General features: G+C 49.8%; 3 protein-coding genes across 4 annotated transcripts in view; 1 reads left to right on the plus strand and 2 right to left on the minus strand.

Annotated features, from left to right (window-relative positions):
* Nucleotides 1–515: 515 nt before the first annotated feature.
* On the minus strand, nucleotides 516–5,907 carry STMP1 (short transmembrane mitochondrial protein 1). The gene is made up of 3 exons (XM_078859227.1): nucleotides 5,666–5,907; nucleotides 2,771–2,824; nucleotides 516–1,202 (listed from the first exon to the last, which is right to left on the minus strand). The coding sequence occupies exons 1-3, from the start codon at nucleotides 5,678–5,680 to the stop codon at nucleotides 1,119–1,121; spliced, it is 153 nt and encodes a 50-aa protein (XP_078715353.1). The 5' UTR covers nucleotides 5,681–5,907; the 3' UTR covers nucleotides 516–1,118.
* Nucleotides 5,908–6,747: 840 nt separating this feature from the next.
* Nucleotides 6,748–12,245, plus strand: LOC144933749 (uncharacterized). Its single transcript, XM_078858821.1, has 4 exons — nucleotides 6,748–7,190; nucleotides 8,058–8,748; nucleotides 10,275–10,427; nucleotides 11,404–12,245. The coding sequence occupies exons 1-4, from the start codon at nucleotides 6,763–6,765 to the stop codon at nucleotides 11,695–11,697; spliced, it is 1,566 nt and encodes a 521-aa protein (XP_078714947.1). The 5' UTR covers nucleotides 6,748–6,762; the 3' UTR covers nucleotides 11,698–12,245.
* A 3,766-nt stretch (nucleotides 12,246–16,011) lies between these two features.
* The window catches only part of LOC144933919 (proline-rich protein 5-like), an 18,714-nt gene continuing 15,071 nt past the window's right edge, over nucleotides 16,012–19,654 (minus strand). For both annotated transcript variants that reach the window (XM_078859228.1, XM_078859229.1), the window contains exons 7-8: nucleotides 19,317–19,458; nucleotides 16,012–17,979 (exon numbers count right to left, since the gene is read on the minus strand). In XM_078859228.1, the coding sequence (XP_078715354.1) occupies nucleotides 17,144–17,979; nucleotides 19,317–19,458 (978 nt within the window). In that variant the 3' untranslated portion in view covers nucleotides 16,012–17,143. The remainder of the gene's footprint in view (nucleotides 17,980–19,316; nucleotides 19,459–19,654) is intronic.

A 19,654-nucleotide genomic window follows, 5' to 3' on the forward strand; every position in this document is an offset into this window, starting at 1 on the left:
GACAAGAGGAGCATGAAGACTAGTGGCCCATCACTAAGCCACGTAACATCGTATGTTACAAAATCATACGGCACACCAGCACGTATGTTATTGTGACCTGCTGGAAAATATAGTTGAACCCTTTGTATTCTTTGACCCTCACTGCTTTGCCACGTTTTTACAACTCGTGATACAATGAACACATTTTATAATAATTAATTTACTCAATTATAGTCTGGATTTAAACAATTGACACAATAACAAAGAAAGCAACGATTTGAGTATGGCCTTAAATGTAGAGGCACTTCATATGGGAGTTCCTGAGCTTGGATCATCAATTCCCAAGATGGGAAAAAATAATATTTCATAACCAATGCAATTGTTATAGTCGCTTGTAATGATTGTGCTTTTTTTCCTTAAATTATGTCAAAAGCTTTACCAACACCCTTCGCAAAAGCTACTTTGTGAATTGCAAACAATTTTAGTTAACAGCCTTAAGAACGTGATAAACAAAAGAAGTGTTCACTAAAATGCACTTTGACTGCTATAAGAAATTTTATTTCATTACAATATCATTAGTTCATGCTTAAGCATGACATAAATCACCAGCGTTAAGGGAAAAACTAAATCCAGAAATATTGGTCCAGAAAGCCTAGAGACTGATGGACAAAAAAAATATTGTTTATACGTGAAAACATCAACAGGGGTCAATTTTTATTACCCGTCATTTGCCAAAATGGCACATAATGCATTCTAATCTTGCAACGGTTTACCACAAACATGGCAGACATTGGTTTTCGCGACACAAGCCCAAAGTTCAGCGGTAAAACATTTGTGTTCAGAAACAAAAAATATCACCCAGCTGTGTACCCTTTCCCAGTCACCTTCCGGTTTAAATCTAATTAAGCATTACGTTTCAAAGCGGAAATGTATACAGTCAGCAGGGCCTGCGTACCGTGACATCCCAACAAATATTTTGGACATTCTTTTGGACAAGCAATATTTCACGCTCGTTGAGTGGATGCCACCGTGCGTGGATAACATCTTGGCCTGGCAGTGCCTCCGATTTGATTACAGTTCCACTTCAAGTGGTGGCATTAACAGCAAATCCACAGCACAACGCGAGTCTGCAGCAAGGGCTATTGCTTTCTGTCGTCATCATTCTTCTTCTTGGGCTCGTAGGACTTTCTCCACTCGTCCACCTTTTTCGCCACATCGGGCACCTGGATGGCAAATCCAGAGGATGGGGTTGAAGGGTTTTGTAAAACTCATCAGTGACCGTACCGCTTGTTGCCAAAACCTTCTCCGAGGGATTCGCTCTCACTTAAAAATGCAACCAAAAAAATCGAATCGCTCTTATCTTGCAGATATGAACCCGAAAGGGGTTTAAAGATGTATCCCCCTCCCCCCATACCCGATACAATAGATAATTATTGAGGTTCAGGGTCGCAATTTAATCCCAGATTTTATCTCTATTTTAACAATGAAAACAAAAGTTGCGGTGATGCGTTGGCAATGGTGCACAAGAACTATTAACAAAAACTCACATTTGTAAATAACACTGCCTTAAAAAATTTAACAAATGGCCAACATATTGGGTAATGACCCTTCTTCATACGACAAATATAGAGGGCAGAGAAATAGAGTTGATAAGCGTTGGCCACGACGTGCTATGAAGAACGGCCCATTTCCAAAAATGTTGCCTAATATATATTGCACGGTGTTATTGACGAATGTGTTGAGTTTTTCTATTTTAACAATGCGGTGAATAACGGCTTCCATGCATATAGCTCATAGGCGTAATAACGAATATTAATCGATGCATTGATAAATGCTTGCTTAGATCCGCATCTGCAAGATAACAGCTCATTGTATTTTACCTTGCACTTAAAATGCAAGATTTTTAACCTTGGTGGAAAATCCAGATGCATTCCCCATGCATATCATGACCTCGGTCTGACATGTGCTGCGTCTGCATCGCACAGATAATTGTTTTTACGTCAGCACTAGCTAAGGAGTGCATGCCAAGAGGCATGGCAACAACATCACCTACCTACAGGTGTGTTTAGTCCGTCAATCTAGCGAGGTCGGTGTGTCAGCCTATTTCGGCTTTACCCTGTAATACGCAGGCACCACGTTTTAAACTTGATTACTTTTGTACGTGTAACATAACGCAGCTTGTCATCGCTACACTAATTTACAACTCACACATGACAACGGGACTTTTCCATTCACAATGTCAGCCTTGTTATTTTTTTGACAAACCAATTAATGTAGCACATTGAATAAAAAATATATCGTGAAAATGTTTTTGTTTGATCCGGTCAATGATAATGAAAATGTCTACATCAAACTTTTTTCAGTAAATTCTGCGGGGAATTCTCAGGTTAGCATGTATCCAGTTGTGCAAAACACCTTCAATGTAAACAGATAATATTTAAATTGCATTTATCTATTTAGGAAAGCCTCACAGAGGTATTACAGGAGGGTCCAGTATTGTGATTTTTGGCTAATTTCAATCAGTTGTGTTTAAGTGCGGGAGGAACGATAGGTATTTTATTCATCTTTAGGTACCCAAAGATTAGGCACATTTTTCCAAAACGGGAAAACAACGATTTGGACAAATGGATCAGAAACCTCTATGCTACTGCCATCTCCTGGCCAACTTACAGTCTAGCAAGGACAGAAAATCACTCAAGGTGTTTGATGCATCCAGGCAATGTGGTTGCTGGCAACCTGTAAGACTACAGCTATGGGCTCTGGGTAGTTGCGGTGATAAATGTGAACTCACCTCATAATTCTGGGCAAGGTACATTCCCACAAGATTTCCAAAGGCGAACCCCACCTGCAAGACAAGCGGAGACCACAGTCAGATCCACATTCGCTCCACATCAGCTTTCTCCACCCACTCACAGAGGCCGAGAGAGAACTGGCACAACATTGAATTATAGAGTACATTACCTTCAGCTCTGACCTCACAATCATCCCACCGCTGGCTGTGGAAACTAAAGATTTGACAAGTCACCCGCACCAGTGATTGAATTAAATATCACAATTCCGAGTTGCTATTTGATTCAAATGTATTATTTTGTCTCGGTATTACTTATGATTGATTCACTTGAATATATCATAACTATTTAAAACTCCAGACACATTTCTTAAAATGCAAGTGCCGTGAGCGTAAAAGGTGACGTTGGAAAATCAAATAAGTTCAGCTGAAAACAAATTCCACCGTTTCAACAACACGCAGAAAAAAAACACCGTTTGAAAATTTGACACAAGAACAAATACTGAAGGTGCACTGCTAGGTAGTTTCACCCAACATAAACAAGAGTAGGCCAAAAGTGGCTCGAGGCGTCGGTGGCGTGTGACTCTCGTGGAATTCTCCAATACGTTTTAACGTAACAAGCGTATGGAATTTGCCTCTGGGAGGTTGGCGAAACAGGTCACGAATATGGCGCGTTCACAGCTAAGCCCTCTTCCGTGACCGGGCAATTGATGACCTCTGCAAATGGCGTTGCTGACTATTCAACAAAAAGTCAGGCACGCAGGGTTATTTCATTTATTTTAAAACTAGCATGACAGATTTTGTATTGTTTGTTCTTTCATATTTTACCTATTATGAATATCCATGCTTCTTCTTTTCATATGAAAATTTAATAAAGACTTGCGAGTTTAATTCATTTTTTTACATGCTAAAAAGGCCTAAATACATTTTAAAAGATAATTTAAGCTTGCATTAATGTTTACGGAAGTCAGTTTGACAGTAACTAAAATAAAATATCCCGATGTGATTTGTTAAAATCAATATAATCACCCTATGTGCCCTAACTTTTGGGCCACCCTGTAAATATATATTTATATTCGGGTTGACCTTCAATGAATGCCCTGTGTACCATATATAAAACAAATACCCCAGTGTTTTCGTGTTGTGCCTTAAATTCCATCCACAACAGTGAGCTTCTTTTGTTCAGCAAACTTGTTGTACAAAGTTTTGTTTTGCTCAAATCTATCTTGAGCACAACTTTACAACCGTCTTTATTTACAACTTATTAGGTCACAACTGCGTTGGCAGCAGTGGTGCATAACCGTAAATAACAAACAAAATCAGCACATTCGTCCAATAACACCGCCTTAAAAGGAAAAGTATAACGGGCAACGTTTCGGACAATGGTCCTTCTTCCCAGCACAGAGAGGCCTTCTCCAAACTCTCTCTGGTCTCTATATGTGCTGTTAAAGGACCAGTGCCTAAAACGTCACCTATTATTTCCTTTAAAGGCAGTGTAATTGGGCGCATGTGTTGGCAGTTAATTCCCACTGGTAATTCCAATAGCTGCCATCAGCATGGTTAACATCGTCTCAATCTTAAGTTAATTTCTTCATTTTCTCTAAGTTTTATAAATGAAGCTATGAATACATTGGGAAAAATCACCCCCCCCTGCCTTCATACGATTCCCATTTCAATATGAATTGTATTTTATTATCTAATGCAATCTCAAGGTCACCTCGCTTATTCAATGTTCTCTGAGCCTCTGCAAGACTATGGAAATACTATGACTCAGTGCGAATGAACGCGGTCATGTAAGCTCTTACAGAGGCCTAAATGAAGACAACAATAAGATCAACTACACTGGCACCGCAAAAAAAATAAGTAGGCGTCGTATGGTTTAATGCAACATCTCTTTGCGCGGTACAGTAAAGCCCAAGGCTATTTTTATTCTTACTCAAGACTTTTAATACTCGAGATATTTCGACATGTCCACACTCGAGACGGGACGAAAACCATCCATACATATTCAGTTTTACTGCTAAAAAAACCTGTTCCCGGATTATTTTTTGTTCCACAAAACCCTGTGAATTTGATCGGGGGGGGGGGGGAGAAAACCACGTCACCTATTTAATTCTATATTACAACACGAAAGCTTTAAGTCAATATTTAACACACGCATTGTTCATTTAAATATCCCATGGGTGGGCCAGTAGAGGGGGCTGTACATGCCACGTCAAAAAAATAACCTAATAATAATAACGGTACAGTAGTGAACTGTACCCAAAGTGTGTGTTGGCGACCACATCAGTAGTGCGAGGTGGGTATCTGTGGCATTGGGTGACCAGTGTGGTGAAGTATGGTCACATTCTCTTCCACCCCCCTCACAACACAGCGCGTTAATCCGAACTCGTTTCTCTCCACGGATTGTAATGTTAAAAGGCCTTGTGGTAGTGGACGAACCATTGCCGATCATTATGTACAAGACAGCACAAGGTTTTATAGCTTACACACTCATTCGGCAGTCCAATCTTATAACACATCGGGGTTTGTGGGGCCTTGTTTTGACCATACTTCACCACGCTGGTTCGCGTGGATTTACGGGTGTGGGTCGGGGACTGGTCTCTAAAGACTTCACCGACTGCAGCGCAGGAACACACGTTGAAGGCAGTGAATCGAAGACACCCACACGCGGCTAACACCAGTGGCGCTGGCCACGCGAGTCATAGCAGAGACCCGCGCCCCTTCGTTGGGCCACAGCGGGGAAGTATGGTCAAACGGCCAAAACGCAACGGAGGCCTTGATTTACAACAATGTTGTACGATCACTTTACGACGACGATGATGATGGATGGTAATGGATGATGATGTGAACGATGCGAGTTTACGAAAGTCGAAAGTGAAGGTGAAATCGCCTCACCACGAACTGCAACATCGCGGCGGTCCTGGCGCAAAGTCACCGAGCGGACGTGACGTCGTCGGTTCCCCTCTTTAAAGAGCACGCGCGACGATTTGTTATTACAATTAACAATACTAATCTGTTTATATTATTATCGGTATCGAATTAATGGAAGAAGAAAAATAATAATAGTTGAGACTGCGCCGGAAACTCGAGTCGGACAGTGGGGGGGGAGAGAGAGAGCCCTGTGAGATGACGTCACCGCGCCTATTGCGGGATGACGTCGGCGCGCTTCGCTGCGTGGTGACCTCACCGCGCCTCCCTGCGGGGTGACGTCACCGCGCCATTCACTTCCAACACTTACATTAAAGTTTCAAGTTTAATTTAGTAGGTATAGCCCTGTGAGCAATGCGGCTCTTGAGTCGGGTGCAACCGCAACAAACAAAATGTGAACACAGAACATCTTAAAGCGACGACGCGCAATAGAAACATACTGGAATAAACCAGCAAATCTTCCAGAAAAGAATAATAATTACATAACAGGTGGTGCCTCTTTTAGCTGAGAGATGGAGCAATGCCATCAGAAGATGGATTTTGGTATAAAGCGTGTACGCGTGGGAAGGGTGATGACTGGGGTAGGGGGGGGGTGTAAGAGGGCCTTCATCCAGCAGTGGATCAATCATGGCTGATGATGCTGATGTTGACCGTGTCACGGCCCAGAGTGTTTCCACTCAAGTACAAAAATCCACATGGAATTGGATCCCAATCGTTTTGTCGACAATCTCATTATTATTTTTCCCCCAAACACATTGTATTGCCTTGATCGAAACCGTAATCATTGAGTCCGTTGGAGAGCGTTACAGAATTCATCCTCGCGTGTAAACTTTTTTTTCTTCATTTTCACCTTGATTCAACTCCCCCCCCCACTCCCTCCTCTCCCTCCTCCTCTTACCACCACCTCAGCGATTTGACAAGTGCAATGTTCCAAAGTCCACGACTTGTCCCTTTCTCGGCAAGATACAACGCAACATTATTCACCCGTCCGCTCGCCTCAACCCGTCATTCGACAACTACTGCGGTCAATTAATCTCCTCGGCCGACGGCAAGGATCGTTGATCATGGGTGAGAAATGTGATCATCATCAGCAGCAGCATCAACAGTTCCAATATCGAGACGGGACTCTCTTCTGCGAAGAACTGAGTCTCATCGATCTCGCCGAACAGCTGCGGAACAGCGGATGCCTCCACGAGTCCGAGGCGCCGGAAGATCTCACCGACCTGGTGTTCGAGGAGGACCTCTCCCCCCCACGCTGCCCCCCACTCGATCAGGAGTCCCTTGAGAGCGGCCGTGCGGCCGATTGCCCCGACAGCCGCCAGTCGTCCGCATCGTTCAGAGCTCCCTGCACGCCGTTTTTCGTCTACAGCCGCGCGCAAATCGTGGAGAACGTGCGCGCCTACCAGCGAGCGCTGAGCGCCAGCGGATTTCGAGCAACCCTCAACTACTCGGTGAAGGCCAATGGAAACCCGCATCTGCTCAAGGTCATAAGGTCAGACCAAGGCACCGCACCCTGTCGCCTGTCCATTCGGTCTCAATCTCAGCTAGTTCCGTCCCATCACCTGGGCCAGCTCACCTGTCAGCTCGCATCTTCTGGTCGAGGCCGTGTCAACTTGTCCGTTTGCCTGGCCGATCCGCCTGATTTACCTGTCTTGGCTTGACTGGTGTTCGTTCATCTTACCTGTGTCACCTGGCCACGTCACCTGTCCACGTCACCCGTCCATGCCTCCTGCCTGCTCTCCTCACTCATTTACCAGTGCCACCTGTGCCTACGTGTTCCCTGTTCATGTGTTCCCAGTGTCCATCCATCTCACCTGTTCGCCCACCTGTCTTGTTGACTCCTGTCACCTGTCCACCCATATTACCCATCCGCCTGCCTCACCTGCACAGCTGTATCACGTGTCTGTCCGTGTCACCTGCCTGCCCACACAGTGCGAACTAGGGACTTCATGCGATTGCGCGTCACACACTCTGGGCGACTAGTAGATGCCAGCAAAATTAGCCACGTCAAGAGGATGTTGCATACTCATGCTGTGAATTTAATGTCATGGTACATAAATCAAATGTGCAAGTGTGTAATAGCACATGCTAAGAGAGCATTGTAGAGGAGGTTGTGAAGAGTGTGGCACGTGCGTAGGATGGAGGGGGACAGCTGACCGAAATGCGCAGGTTGCCGAGACTGTCAGAATATACGCTGGAGGCAATCTGTTCAGCTAGCAGAATGACCCGGAGAAATAAAAGGAATGGCAAACTTGGGTGCCATAACAGCATTGGCCATAACGACCTCTTGACCTCAACCTTTTTTTTAACAACATTTGCGATCCTTGTCCCTGACCCGTGCGTCTCGCTCCGCGAACAGCTCCCTGGGCTGTGGAGCCACAGCCGTGAGCGGCAACGAGATCCGCCTGGCGCTGCTGTCGGGGTTCGAGCCACGGCGCATCCTGCTCAACGGCAACGGCAAGAGGCGCGACGAGATCGCCTTCGCCGTCGCCCGCGGCTGCTCGCTCAACGTCGACTCGCTGTTCGACGCGCGCAGAATCGGCGACGTGGCCTCCTCGGTGACGGGCCCCACGCCGCGCGTGCCCGTGCTGGTGCGAGTCAACCCGGACGTGGACCCCAGCGTCCACCCGTACGTCGCCACGGGCCTCGCCTCGTCCAAGTTCGGCGTGTCGCGCGGCTCGTCTTTCGACGCCCTCCTCGACGCGGTGAGGACCAACCCGCGCCTGGAGCTCTGCGGCCTCCACTGCCACCTCGGCTCCACCGTGAGGGACCTGGGCGCCTTCAGGGCGGCGGTGGCCTTCGTGGCGCGTACGGCGACGGAGCTGCGCTCGGGGGGCGCCTTCCCAGCGCTGCGGGTGCTGAACTTCGGCGGCGGGCTGGACATCGACTACCGGCGCGATGGGACGAGCGCCGCGCCGTCGCCCGACGAGCTGGTGGCGGCCGTGCGCGACGAGCTGCGTCTCTCGTGGCAGGCCGCGCCGGAGGACGTGGAGGTGGTGCTGGAGCCGGGCCGATCCATCGTGGGCGACGCCGCCGTGCTGGTGACGGAGGTGCGGAGAGAGGGTAGAACCGGAGCGGACCCACAGGGGTGCAACGACGCGTCGAATCGATCGACTTAAACATCGATTCCTGAACTCACGAGCTGTATGTTAGAGCACATGCTTGCAGATCGGTGTATTTCAATTGGTATGTCGTATGACAAGATGAGTTCGCTGAATAAATTCGGTAAATCGAATTGCGACTATGAATTGTCACGGTCCACCGCATGGCTAGTTCATTCAACTTTCACGGTCCTTAAAGATTCCTCATTTGTAAAAAAAAAATACTTTTCAAATCATGAACGTACGCTCCTACCACAGCTCGATGGTGATATCACCGCATGCACATCGGCACCTACGAGTGTGTGACGTCACGAGAGTGTCACAATCACGTGCTTGACTACGACTTTTGTACGAATGAGCTTCAGACCTTCAGACCTGTCGCACAACCTGGGGACACATCGCCGAGATAAGTGTTCACAAGTTAAGAGCGAGTGTATTTGGGTTTTTTTTTGGGTTGCGTTTTTAAAAGATGAGCCACAGGGTGGCGTGCGTAGCCTGGGTTTGGTGGCTCGCTCAGAGATACTCCCTTGATGGTGAAAGGGGCAGCCTGCGTTCGAATCCAACCTCCTGTCATTAAACCGAGTTCAAGTGGTGAGTTAATGGTCTCGGCCCGGTAACTCATGGCTAAAAAAAGACAAAGATCCCCCGTATAGCCTTAACAGACTGTAGGGGCAAGTGCTGTTTGCGAGCACCTATGAAGGCCGCAACGGTACAACGAGGGGGTGGGTGGCCAGCACCACACCCGACCGCCTTTGGCTCCCTAGTAGCGATGTTTACACACCGCACCAGGTACTCATTTGAGGCTGAGTCGACTTAGGGGAGGCCCAGGACCGGTTCAGATAATCGTCACTGGTGTTGGCCATGAGCGGGAATCGATCCCGGGTCGCCGGGTTCATAGCGCAGTGCGCTAACCGCTACACTACCGCTCATGGCTACACACACACACAAATCACATTCAATTTTGTTCTGCACTTAATTTACGTTAAATTTCAGCTCTGACAATGTAAACTATTGCTTTGACTGTCACACAATGAGCATTTATCTCTGAGTGGAAGAGATGGAACACGATTAATTTGCAAAAATGAATTTGGATCTCCGAGGTAGCCCTGCGATATCCACTTCCATGGGCTGTTGTCTAACATAAAGAGGGTTGCACCGTTCCACGAGCAGATCTGAATGTATACTCAGTCTCCGAACGCGTGACGCCGATAGGACAATCGTGAGGACAATTTGTCGTGAGAGGTTTTCAAAACAGTAAGTATTTACGTTTAAAAAATGCGGACATTTTCCCCAAAGGCCACTCATGTATTTTCACGACACATCTGGATCTCACGACCGGGCCCCCCTCCCGCTCGGCCCGCCCGCGTCCCTGCAGCTCCAAGAACGGAGCCGCGAGGGTCTGGTTCATAATGGCTTTGGCTCTGTGCGAGATTTATAAACAAATTTGTGTGTTTTTTTTTATATAATCTGTGCAGGTGCTGGGCGTGAAATCCGCCAGAGACAAGGAGTTCCTTGTTGTGGATGCGGCGATGACCGACGTGATGCGGCCCAGCCTGTACGGGGCGCATCACCATGCGCAGCTTGTGCAGGACCCCCCGGGAGAGCCGAGCTACGCCGTCTTCGACGTGGTGCGCACAGCACACACACGCACAAAGATCCCCCCCACCCCCCCTCCAATATGGCCCACAACCTCTGTTAGCGAGCACCTATTAAGGCTGGCACGGCACACATCAGCACGGATGGCTACGTACGGTGCGAAAGAAGCTCAACGTACATACAAGGGGGCCAGCAGCATGACCAGGTACTCATTTGAGGCTGAGTCGACTTAGGGAAGGCCCAGCACTGGTCCAGATGTCACCGATGTTGGCCGAGAGCGGGAATCGAACTCGGGTCGCCGGGGGTTCGAAGCGCAGCGCACCAACCGCTACACTGCACAGACGACTGCGCCCATACTGCACCTGCGCCCCACGTGTGTGTGTATGTTGAACTCCTTTTGCACCTTACGTGGCCAACCGTGCTAAATCGGACACGCACCGCTATGCTTCAAGCGTACGCAGCATGCACGGCTGGAGCCAAACCACGCATGCACTGCCACCACCACCACCACCACACGCGCACACACCCCGCCATGCGCTCCTCACATGCGCGCCACCCATCACGCCGTGGCGCGTGTTGTGTTGCATGCAACCACGTGATTATGCACGCAGCCACGCATTCGTGCAACCACGCGGTTATGCACGCAACGTTCCTGCTGCCGTGTACGAACTACACAGCATGCAGACCGGGCATACAATGATGCATTTAATTCATCGATTAAGCTCTGGTGGTCTCGATACATGTTATAATTAAGTATGTATGCTGAACTTCTTTCGCACCGTACGTGGCCAACCATGCTAATTGGCGGTGCGGGGTAAGGGCAACAAGTATGTGTGTGCGTGTGTATAACAACTGATTATTTACGACTGCACGCATTGATTGTTCGCCGTTTCGACAAAATCGCAGGCCGCGAACAATTCGCCAAACAATTCTTGTGCCGAGGTCGCGGCAAGAAAAGTTCTAACCCGGGGTCGAACCCTGACCCCGCCGTGCCGGCAACGCCCGCAGGTCGGCCCCGTGTGCGAGTCGGCCGACTTCCTCGCTCGGGACCGGCGCCTGCCGCGGCCTGACCTGGCGCCGGGACCCGGTGGCGCCCGGCCGCAGCCGCAGCCGCTGCTGCTGGCGCTCTTCGACGTGGGCGCCTACTGCTCGTCCATGGCCTCCAACTACAACGCGCGCACCCGCGCCGCCGAGCTGCTGGTGAGCGGAGCGCGCTGGAGGGTCGTGCGGCGCGCCGACTCGTTCCGCGACCTCGTCACTCCGTTCTCGGGGCTGCAGGGATGCGGGGGGCCCCAGTCGTGAAATCCGCGCCCCACCAGCAAGTCGGCTAGTGGGACTACGTGCGCGCACGGGCCAACTTGACGCGGTCATCAGATTTCGTTGCCGCTGTCGCCGTCGCCGTTGTCTTTGCTGTCATCAGCAGAGGCATCATCTTCGATGGTGTCGTCACTCTCGTCATGAATGGTGGGGTGGTGTCTGTGCAGTTTCCTTGTCGTTATCATGATCATTGTTATCATTGCCATCAGAGCATTGTGGGTTTTTTTTTCATCACTGCCACTTATTATCGGCGAGTCATCATTTTCATCCCAAACAAAACCCTCATCTCATCTGTTACAGAACCCTTGTCGAATACCAAACACAATTCTCATTTAATATGATACAAGCCCCTCTTTTTATCCAATAAAATAATATAATTCTCATCTCACACCAGTACAAAAGTCATCCTATACAGCAGGACCCTCGTTCTCACTGCGGTATCAGTGTTGATGATCTCACACGGAACTCTTCCTCCAAAAAAAATATTCTCTCAACTACGACAACCATGTCCCATTGTGGCGCCTTAGTTTATTCAGTTGCCGGCCGACTCCTCTGACCCGTTAAAAAAACACGCTTTAAGAAAACACGCCCGTAGCCTCCGCGAGAATGTATAGAGTTTACCGGCAGCCAAAGACTCATTTCAGGGAAACAAGCCACGACCGGTTCGACGCCGAACTGGCCGTTGCCGGCTTTGCAGCGCGAGAACGAAGGCGAAGCCGTCAAGAGGCGATCGTGAATCCGCGTCTCCCTTACGAGCCACTAGTCAGCGGGGAAATGAAATCACGGCGGGCGAAGGGCATTTGTCAGTCGTTGCAGCTGTCTGCTTTGTGCCGCGTTCCTTAAAATAACTTCCCGCCGGTTTGCTCTGGGTTTAAATGACCGTCGGTCACCGACTCAGGGCCACTGCGGTGACGTTTTGAAAGCTTGAAAATGTACTGAAGGTTTCAGAAGCCAGAGCGCCGTTGCAAATTCTAGATTTGAAGTTTTCGTGACTGCAAGGATTCATACTCTTAGGTTTTTTCGGTAAAGTCATGAAGGTAAAAAAATAAAAATAAAATTAATAAAAGTAATAATAGAAATAAAATAATAAATCACGACGTTTCGGAGGAACACAAGTCTCCGTCATCAGGTGGGACCGTCACAGCTAGATTTGCTGTATCAAGTGAGGCAAAAATTCCAAGATACAAGTTCTTAAATACAAGTTAACTTGATGACGGAGACTTGTGTTGCCTCCGAAACGTCGTGAATTATTATTTTATTTCTATTATTACTTTTATTAATTTTATTTTTTACCTACGCCATTGCAAAGTTGAACGCTCTTGTTTCGAGTCGGCGAAGCCACGCGCAACCAACCCAATAAAGGGCTGGCCTCCTGCTGTCGTCTTGTGGTTCAGCGTCACAGTGGCGAGATGCGGTTCTTAGAATTGTGGCAGTTCTTGGGCTAACGAGAAAACCTTCACGTGCTTTACGCACGCACGCACACAGGCGGACGGACGTTCGAGAAACGCGTCGAACTATCACCGCGTGTGTTATGATGCATATATCCGTATACAGCGGGCTCCAGAACTCTGAAGAGAACGTGCCGGAACCAGCAATGCACGATAGAGAGCGTGTCATAAAACTGGCGGAAAAATGTTGCGTGGATCCGTATAATAAAAAATAAAATTATGTACCCGGGGAAATAGATAATTAATTCTTGATTTGAAGCTTTCGTGACTACAGGAATCCATACTCTTTGGTTCTTTCGGTAAAGTCAAATAGGTAGAAAAATAAAATAAATAATATATTGTGATATATTATTTTTTATTTTATTTTATTTTCTACCTAAATAGATCATTGTTCAGAGAGAGCAGGACGTTCCAGACGTCGCGCGCAAAGAAGTTAACTCAGCCCTTGATGGGATGGAAAAATGGAAATAAATATGTCTGGACAACATCAAAGAAGCGGGACCTGCTGTTGAAATAAATCAGCGGAACTATTTTCGCTCGATGTTCACACAACTAAAAAAACGCATTAAAAATAAGACTCGATCTACCATTGTAAATGTTGCCATCTCATTACGAGAGGGAGAATGTTTACACAAAAATAAAGCACCTCAATCCAAGAAGCGTTTGTCAGTTTTAAAAGACAATAATGATTTCAAGAACTTCAGACTTATCGGACGCTTATCACACACACACATATAGTCCATGACTTTCTTGGAGAACTGAGTAATGTACAAACACATGAACAAGTTAGATTTTGAAAAGCCCTTGCTACCATTTGCTACATACATACAAACTATCATTCACATTCGAAAAAACACATTAATATAAACATGCCACAATGCCTGGCTTTTAGAATTTTAGACTCTGAAAAAGGCAGTTGATTCAGTGCAAACTGATATAGTCATAACATCTCTAGAAAACCAAGGCCTTCATAAGAACATGCGACCTCCCTTGCCGGTATCAAAATATAAGAATAGGTGTTACCCTTGCTGGCAATTAAACAGTTGTGTTAAGATGTTAAAACAGCAAACTGAAGCCTTTTGCAAGGAACCATGTCTGCATTAACCACGCATTTGAAACTGATTGGTCCACACCAGAGACATCTTTCTTTAGAGCCTCGTCTCAAACAGTGTTAGACATGATTCCTTGCAAAAGGTTTCAGTTTGGTGTTTGCAAAAGTAATGTATCGGACCTGGGGGGCAGGGCATGGCTAGAAATGATGACGGCAAATGAACGAGAGGGGCGAAGGAATGGCAGCGAAAGGCGAAAAGGCGACCCAGAGCAGCGACACCGGGGAAGTGCAGCGGTGAAATCGGCGCACGTGCAGCAGCAGCAGCAGCAAGGCGAATCGTCACGGGACCGCCGCGCGGGTTGGCGATGTTGTGGGGAGGCGTTCATTCGGCAGTGGATGGATCGTGGTTGACGACGACGACGATGATGATGATGACGAATGCAGAGAGAATATAAAGTAATGGTTACACGATACACATTGCATTTTGTTTTTTATAAACACAAATACTCTCGGTGCACTCATTACACGAATTATTACATTGGCAGCGCACAAATTCACCAGTCGGCCACCTCCACCAACATCCAGTCGAGGGCAATAGTCGACATATAGCCCCCACCTTACAAAGACCCCCCCCCCCCCCCCCATACAGCCTTAGCAGACTTGGGGCAAGTGCTGCTAGCGAGCACCCTATGAAGGCCGGCACGGCACACGAGGGGGCGGTGTGGCCAGCACCACGCCCCGGCCGCCTTTCGTCGTGCTCGTTTGAGGCCGAGTCGATCTAGGGGAGGCCCAGGAGCGATAACAGTTACCCACACTGCGTCAGCGTGTGGGGGGGGGGGGCCTTGTGCGTCAGCGCTTTGGAAGCAAGCGTCGGTGGATCACGCTGAATTGCGACGCTCCACATCCGGCCGGGCTTGGGAGGCGGCTCGGACAGGAAGTGGGTTTGTGAACCCATCTGTGGGGACCTCCATTTTTTGCCCCCTGGGCACTCAAGTTTCCTCCCCCAACGCCAAATAAAGCTCCTCTCGGAGGAATCCTCCTCGCGAATAGTGTCTTGAGATTAATTGCGACATTCCTTGATTACAGCAAGCGGGATTTTGTGAATTAAATGTTGCGTGGTCCTTCCCCGCAACTCCGATAAGCATGGTTGCCTACGTAGGGTGCGAAAGAAGTTCAACAAAGCATACATTGCATTCCTGGTGGTGTTACTGATTACCTAAACAAAGACAATCCCAAACCTGGCATGGGATTGGGAGTGTTTATTCTGAAGCATCCGTCTCGTGCCTGTGACCACATCACCTGGAATACGTTTCAATCTCGTCAGATTTTGAAAGCCAAGCCGGCTTGAGCCTGGATAGCGCTTGGATGGACGACCGCCATGCATGACGCGGAGCTACGTGGTGTGATGGCAGAGGCCAGTGCGGAAAAACACATTGTTGTACTGCACACGAAAGCACGTCTTCACAAACCCACACCGACCGGCGTGGTGAAGTATGTTCAACATAACGCCCCGATCGTAAAGTGGATTCACAGAGATGTTGCTACGTGTCCAGAGCGCACGTGCCCCAGATCGCTACGTATTGTCGACCGGACGCGAAAGAGCGTTTGGAGCTCATCGCATTCCTCCAGCACAAAATTAAGATTCTGATGCCGTTTGTTTGCTGGTCGATCGGGAGTTTGGGAGCACTTCGGGCCCTCTGCTCAGACACGGTTATGAAAAACAATGTGAATGCATCCCTTCAGTTCTCAGTACTGTGAGACAGAACGAAACTTAAACTGCCTTTACCCCCCCCAACACCCCACCCACCGGTGATAGGATTTCCTGTATGGCAGGAGGCTTGTGTTTAGGTACAGTAGGAGTGTGTGTATGTTGAACTTCTTTCACACCGTACGTAGCCCACCGTGCCGAGCGACGCAGCCTCAGGATGGAGAAGTGGAGGCGGGGGTTATTTCTCAGGAGTAAACGTTTATTTTTCGACGCCGCAGATGCCCAGTCCTTTTAAAAAGCGAAGCGATTGAAATGCCTAATAATGTTAACGGCGGCCTTGGGACTGCCCCCTCACGTTGTGGCATCTTGCGGCAAGTTTCCCGCGGCCGTGAGGTACACACGGCTCTCCGGTGGCGTGTGCCTGGACTCGGACCGCGCCGCTGTTCCACCGGAGAAGGTTCCGGCACGCGCGCGGGAAAACGCCGGACGCGGTGCGGAACGACGCGTGGGACAAACCCGAGGGGAACGCGTCGGGGGAGCTGCGCCACTCGTGAAATTATTGAGGACGCTCGCGAGCCGTCGTGAGCAAAAAAAAAGAAAAATGCATAATTCATCATTAAATCGTGATAACTTTCAAAGTCCATCCATTCAGGCTGACCGCTGGTCACTTGCGGCTTTCTGTGACTCGGGCCATTCACAGCGGGAGACGTAACCCAACAACGAACCGCTCTCATCTTGAAGCGACACACACAATGGCTGTGCTCGAAGCTTCGTCAATGAGACAACAAAAAAACCAACAACCCGACTTTGAATCGACTCTCAGGGACCTCATCAATTCACGATACACTGCCACCACAGGGGTGCCATCACGGAGCAGGTGCGTCGCTCTGTGACAGGAGAAGTTTGATATAAGCACAGTTCTAATATAAGCAACACATGCTTATGTTACGCTGGTGCACAGATCGCCTTGTTCCCAACGGCACTGCTTATAATCCTACTGTGTATGCAACGGTATACACAGCGCACAGAAAATTTTAATAAACAAATACGCAAACAAAATCTTCACTTCAAACAACCCAGAGCACACAGCCTGGACAGATATCTGAGATAAGAGGCATAATTTTTTTTGGCTGGGGCGTGGTGTGTGTGTGTGGGAGGGAGAGTTTCATCTCGCTTTAAACTCGCTAACTGGCAGCAGCGCCGCTGGCCGTGCGCCGTCGCTCCTCAGAGGTCCCGGAACTCGGCGTGCTCGAGTCCCAAGTTCCGCAGGGCGCCGTCGCGCGCGCACGCCGCCAAATCGCGGCCGCCGCCGCCACGGCCGCCGCGCAGTATGGGCTCGCTCACCGTGTAGGGCAGCGCGCGGCCCGCCGCCCTCAGCTCGCGCTGGTGCAGGTGGCACGGCGACTTGCGGCCGCCCCCCTCCGGTACGCCGAGGCTGCTGTACTCGCTGCTGCTGCTGCCGCTACCGCCCGCAACGCCGCCGCCGTAGTCGCGCGTTTCCCCGGGCGCGGCTCGCGAACCCGCGGAGTTCGGGAGCTCGGAGAGGCCCGGGAAGGCGGCGTCGGAGGCGCTCGATCCCTTGGCCAGGTGGTCGGCCGCCCGATCGTGCAAGGCGCCCAGCAGCTGCTCCTGCTGGGCGGTGGAGAAGGACGGCACCAGGAGGTCAGGCACCGACACGCTCTGCTCGGCGCGGCAGATCTCCAGCGACTTGAGGTCCTGCGCGAAGGAGCAGCACGCCTCCAGCTTGGCCGTCGGCTTGTCGGCGATCTCGGACTCGCTGAGGCTCTTCACGAGGCTCTGCACGGCGGCATCGGGGACGACGGCGCCGCTCGCGTCCGGGCCCCGGGCGACCTCGCCGGGGGTCGGCCCGCGGTTGGGGTCTCCGGCAGTGCCGTCCCCCGGCGAGGAGATCTGCGCGGCCGCCCCCGTGTCGCATTCGGTCTCCGGCAGAGGCCCCAGCGGGTGGCCGTTGTGGCTCCAGGAGCGCGGCGGTGCGCTCTTGACGGTGGGCGAGCCGGCCAGCTGCGAGGTCTTGGGAGGACGGCAGGAGAAGCGCTTCTCTGCGGGACGGAACGCGTGTGTGAGTGCGTGCGAGTACGGGAGACAGTGTGAATTTAGTGTGCTGGGTCAACGGCACGCTATCGATGTTTGGCTTGGGAGGTCAGATGGTGGCGGTGATGGCGATGATGCCGTGAGAATACGATGGTAATGACTGATGAGGATGATGACAATAATGATCACCATCATCATGATGACACTAAGAAGAGTGAAACTGGGTCAATCGTGATCAGAATTTAAATTCAGGAGCTCGCGCGTCAGAGTTTCACTGCTCTAACCACTGAACCGTGTCCGTCCAGTTACACTTAATCGGCCCTTTGTCCATTGTAAGTAAAATCATCAAAAGAATGTCGTCCCAGACTAACTTGAGTTGTATAATGCAGCCGAGTGCCAGCCACTGCAGTTCGACTCCAATGTCAGTATTATTTTTAATGTTTTTTTTACAACACGCATGATTCACGCGCTGGCAGATTTGGCAGATTGGTGGTTAACATCTGGCCAAAACACTCCACCAGATGGAAACGTCTCCATACGCCAAAACGCGAAATGTGCTTTTGGCAGAACCGCTAGCGATAAATCCGAGTTGCGCATATGCACTAACTTTGTGACCAGACGAGGCTGGCAGGGGCAGCTGGAGATGTCAAGAACATTACGGCACGACATCTCGGTGCTGAAAATTTTTACGGAGGGAGCAGGGGGGGGTAGACCTGAATTCTGCGTTATGATTTTTTGCAATCGCACCATTGCTGTGTACGATGTATGCACAATTAACCCAGGGTCTCCCTTGGAGGGAAATAGACAAGGGAGAGAGAGAGAGAGGGAGAGAGAAAAAAGAATATTAAGAGATACTTCTGGTCTCTGATTGCTGATTGCAGGCGGTGATGAGAAACAAAAGTGGCACTCTTTGGACACACGTAGTAGTAGTAGGATGGACAACAACAGGATAAATAAAAGTGTTGTTCAGAAAAATGTGAAGAACGGGAAAGAGAGGAAGACTTCACAGAGAACGGCTTGCGGAGAGATTTGTGCCAGCAAGATGTGGCACCACTTGAGCATATTGGCACAAGTCAGAATAAAAGTGGAAATAAATGACGAAATGTGCAGTGGACACCTATGGCTTTATCTGCCCATGGATCGCGATGATGATGATGACTTCTGGTCTCAACAGACTCATGATAGGCACATAAACCGAAAAAAACTTCAGTCCCTTCATTAAACCACACCCGTATGAAGGTCACCCCACAAAGTAAGAAAGTTTCCGTCAGAGAAGTTTCCGTCGTGCGTGTGCGTCCGTCCGTCCGTCCGTCGGAGGCGGGGGGTGGGGGAGAGGGGCGCTCACCGAGAAGGCACACCGAGTGCTCGGCCAGATCCCCACCGGCGTGCACCGTGCCGAACGTGCCGAGGTACGAGGAGACGACGCGCGGGATCAGCGCCTCCAGCTGCAGGTACTCGCTCGTGGGGCCCTGGGGCTCGTGGACGCTCTGCGGGAGACAAAGGAACGCCCCCGCCCAGACCCCGCGTTAGCCTCAACGCACTGTCGGGGAAAGTGCCGTTAGCGAGTAGCGGCGCGTATGAAGGCCGGCGCGGGTACATGGCAGGGGGGGCCGGCCGGCCGCCTTTGTTTCCCCCCGGTTGGCGATGTTTTTACACACCGCACCGGGTGCTCATTTGAGGCCG

This window comes from Lampetra fluviatilis, chromosome 8 (assembly GCF_964198595.1).
Source record: "Lampetra fluviatilis chromosome 8, kcLamFluv1.1, whole genome shotgun sequence".
NCBI lineage: Eukaryota > Metazoa > Chordata > Hyperoartia > Petromyzontiformes > Petromyzontidae > Lampetra > Lampetra fluviatilis.

Bases quoted from the DNA above. Each gene is read 5' to 3' on its own strand.
- STMP1 (XM_078859227.1), bottom strand. The intron at 1,203-2,770 runs GTGAGTTCACAT...TTTGCCATCCAG, and splicing joins ACCTTGCCCAGAATTATGAG to GTGCCCGATGTGGCGAAAAA.
- LOC144933749 (XM_078858821.1), top strand. From the start codon at position 6,763: ATGGGTGAGAAATGTGATCATCATCAGCAGCAGCATCAACAGTTCCAA. The intron at 7,191-8,057 runs GTCAGACCAAGG...CTCCGCGAACAG, and splicing joins CATCTGCTCAAGGTCATAAG to CTCCCTGGGCTGTGGAGCCA. The intron at 10,428-11,403 runs GTGCGCACAGCA...CAACGCCCGCAG, and splicing joins GCTACGCCGTCTTCGACGTG to GTCGGCCCCGTGTGCGAGTC.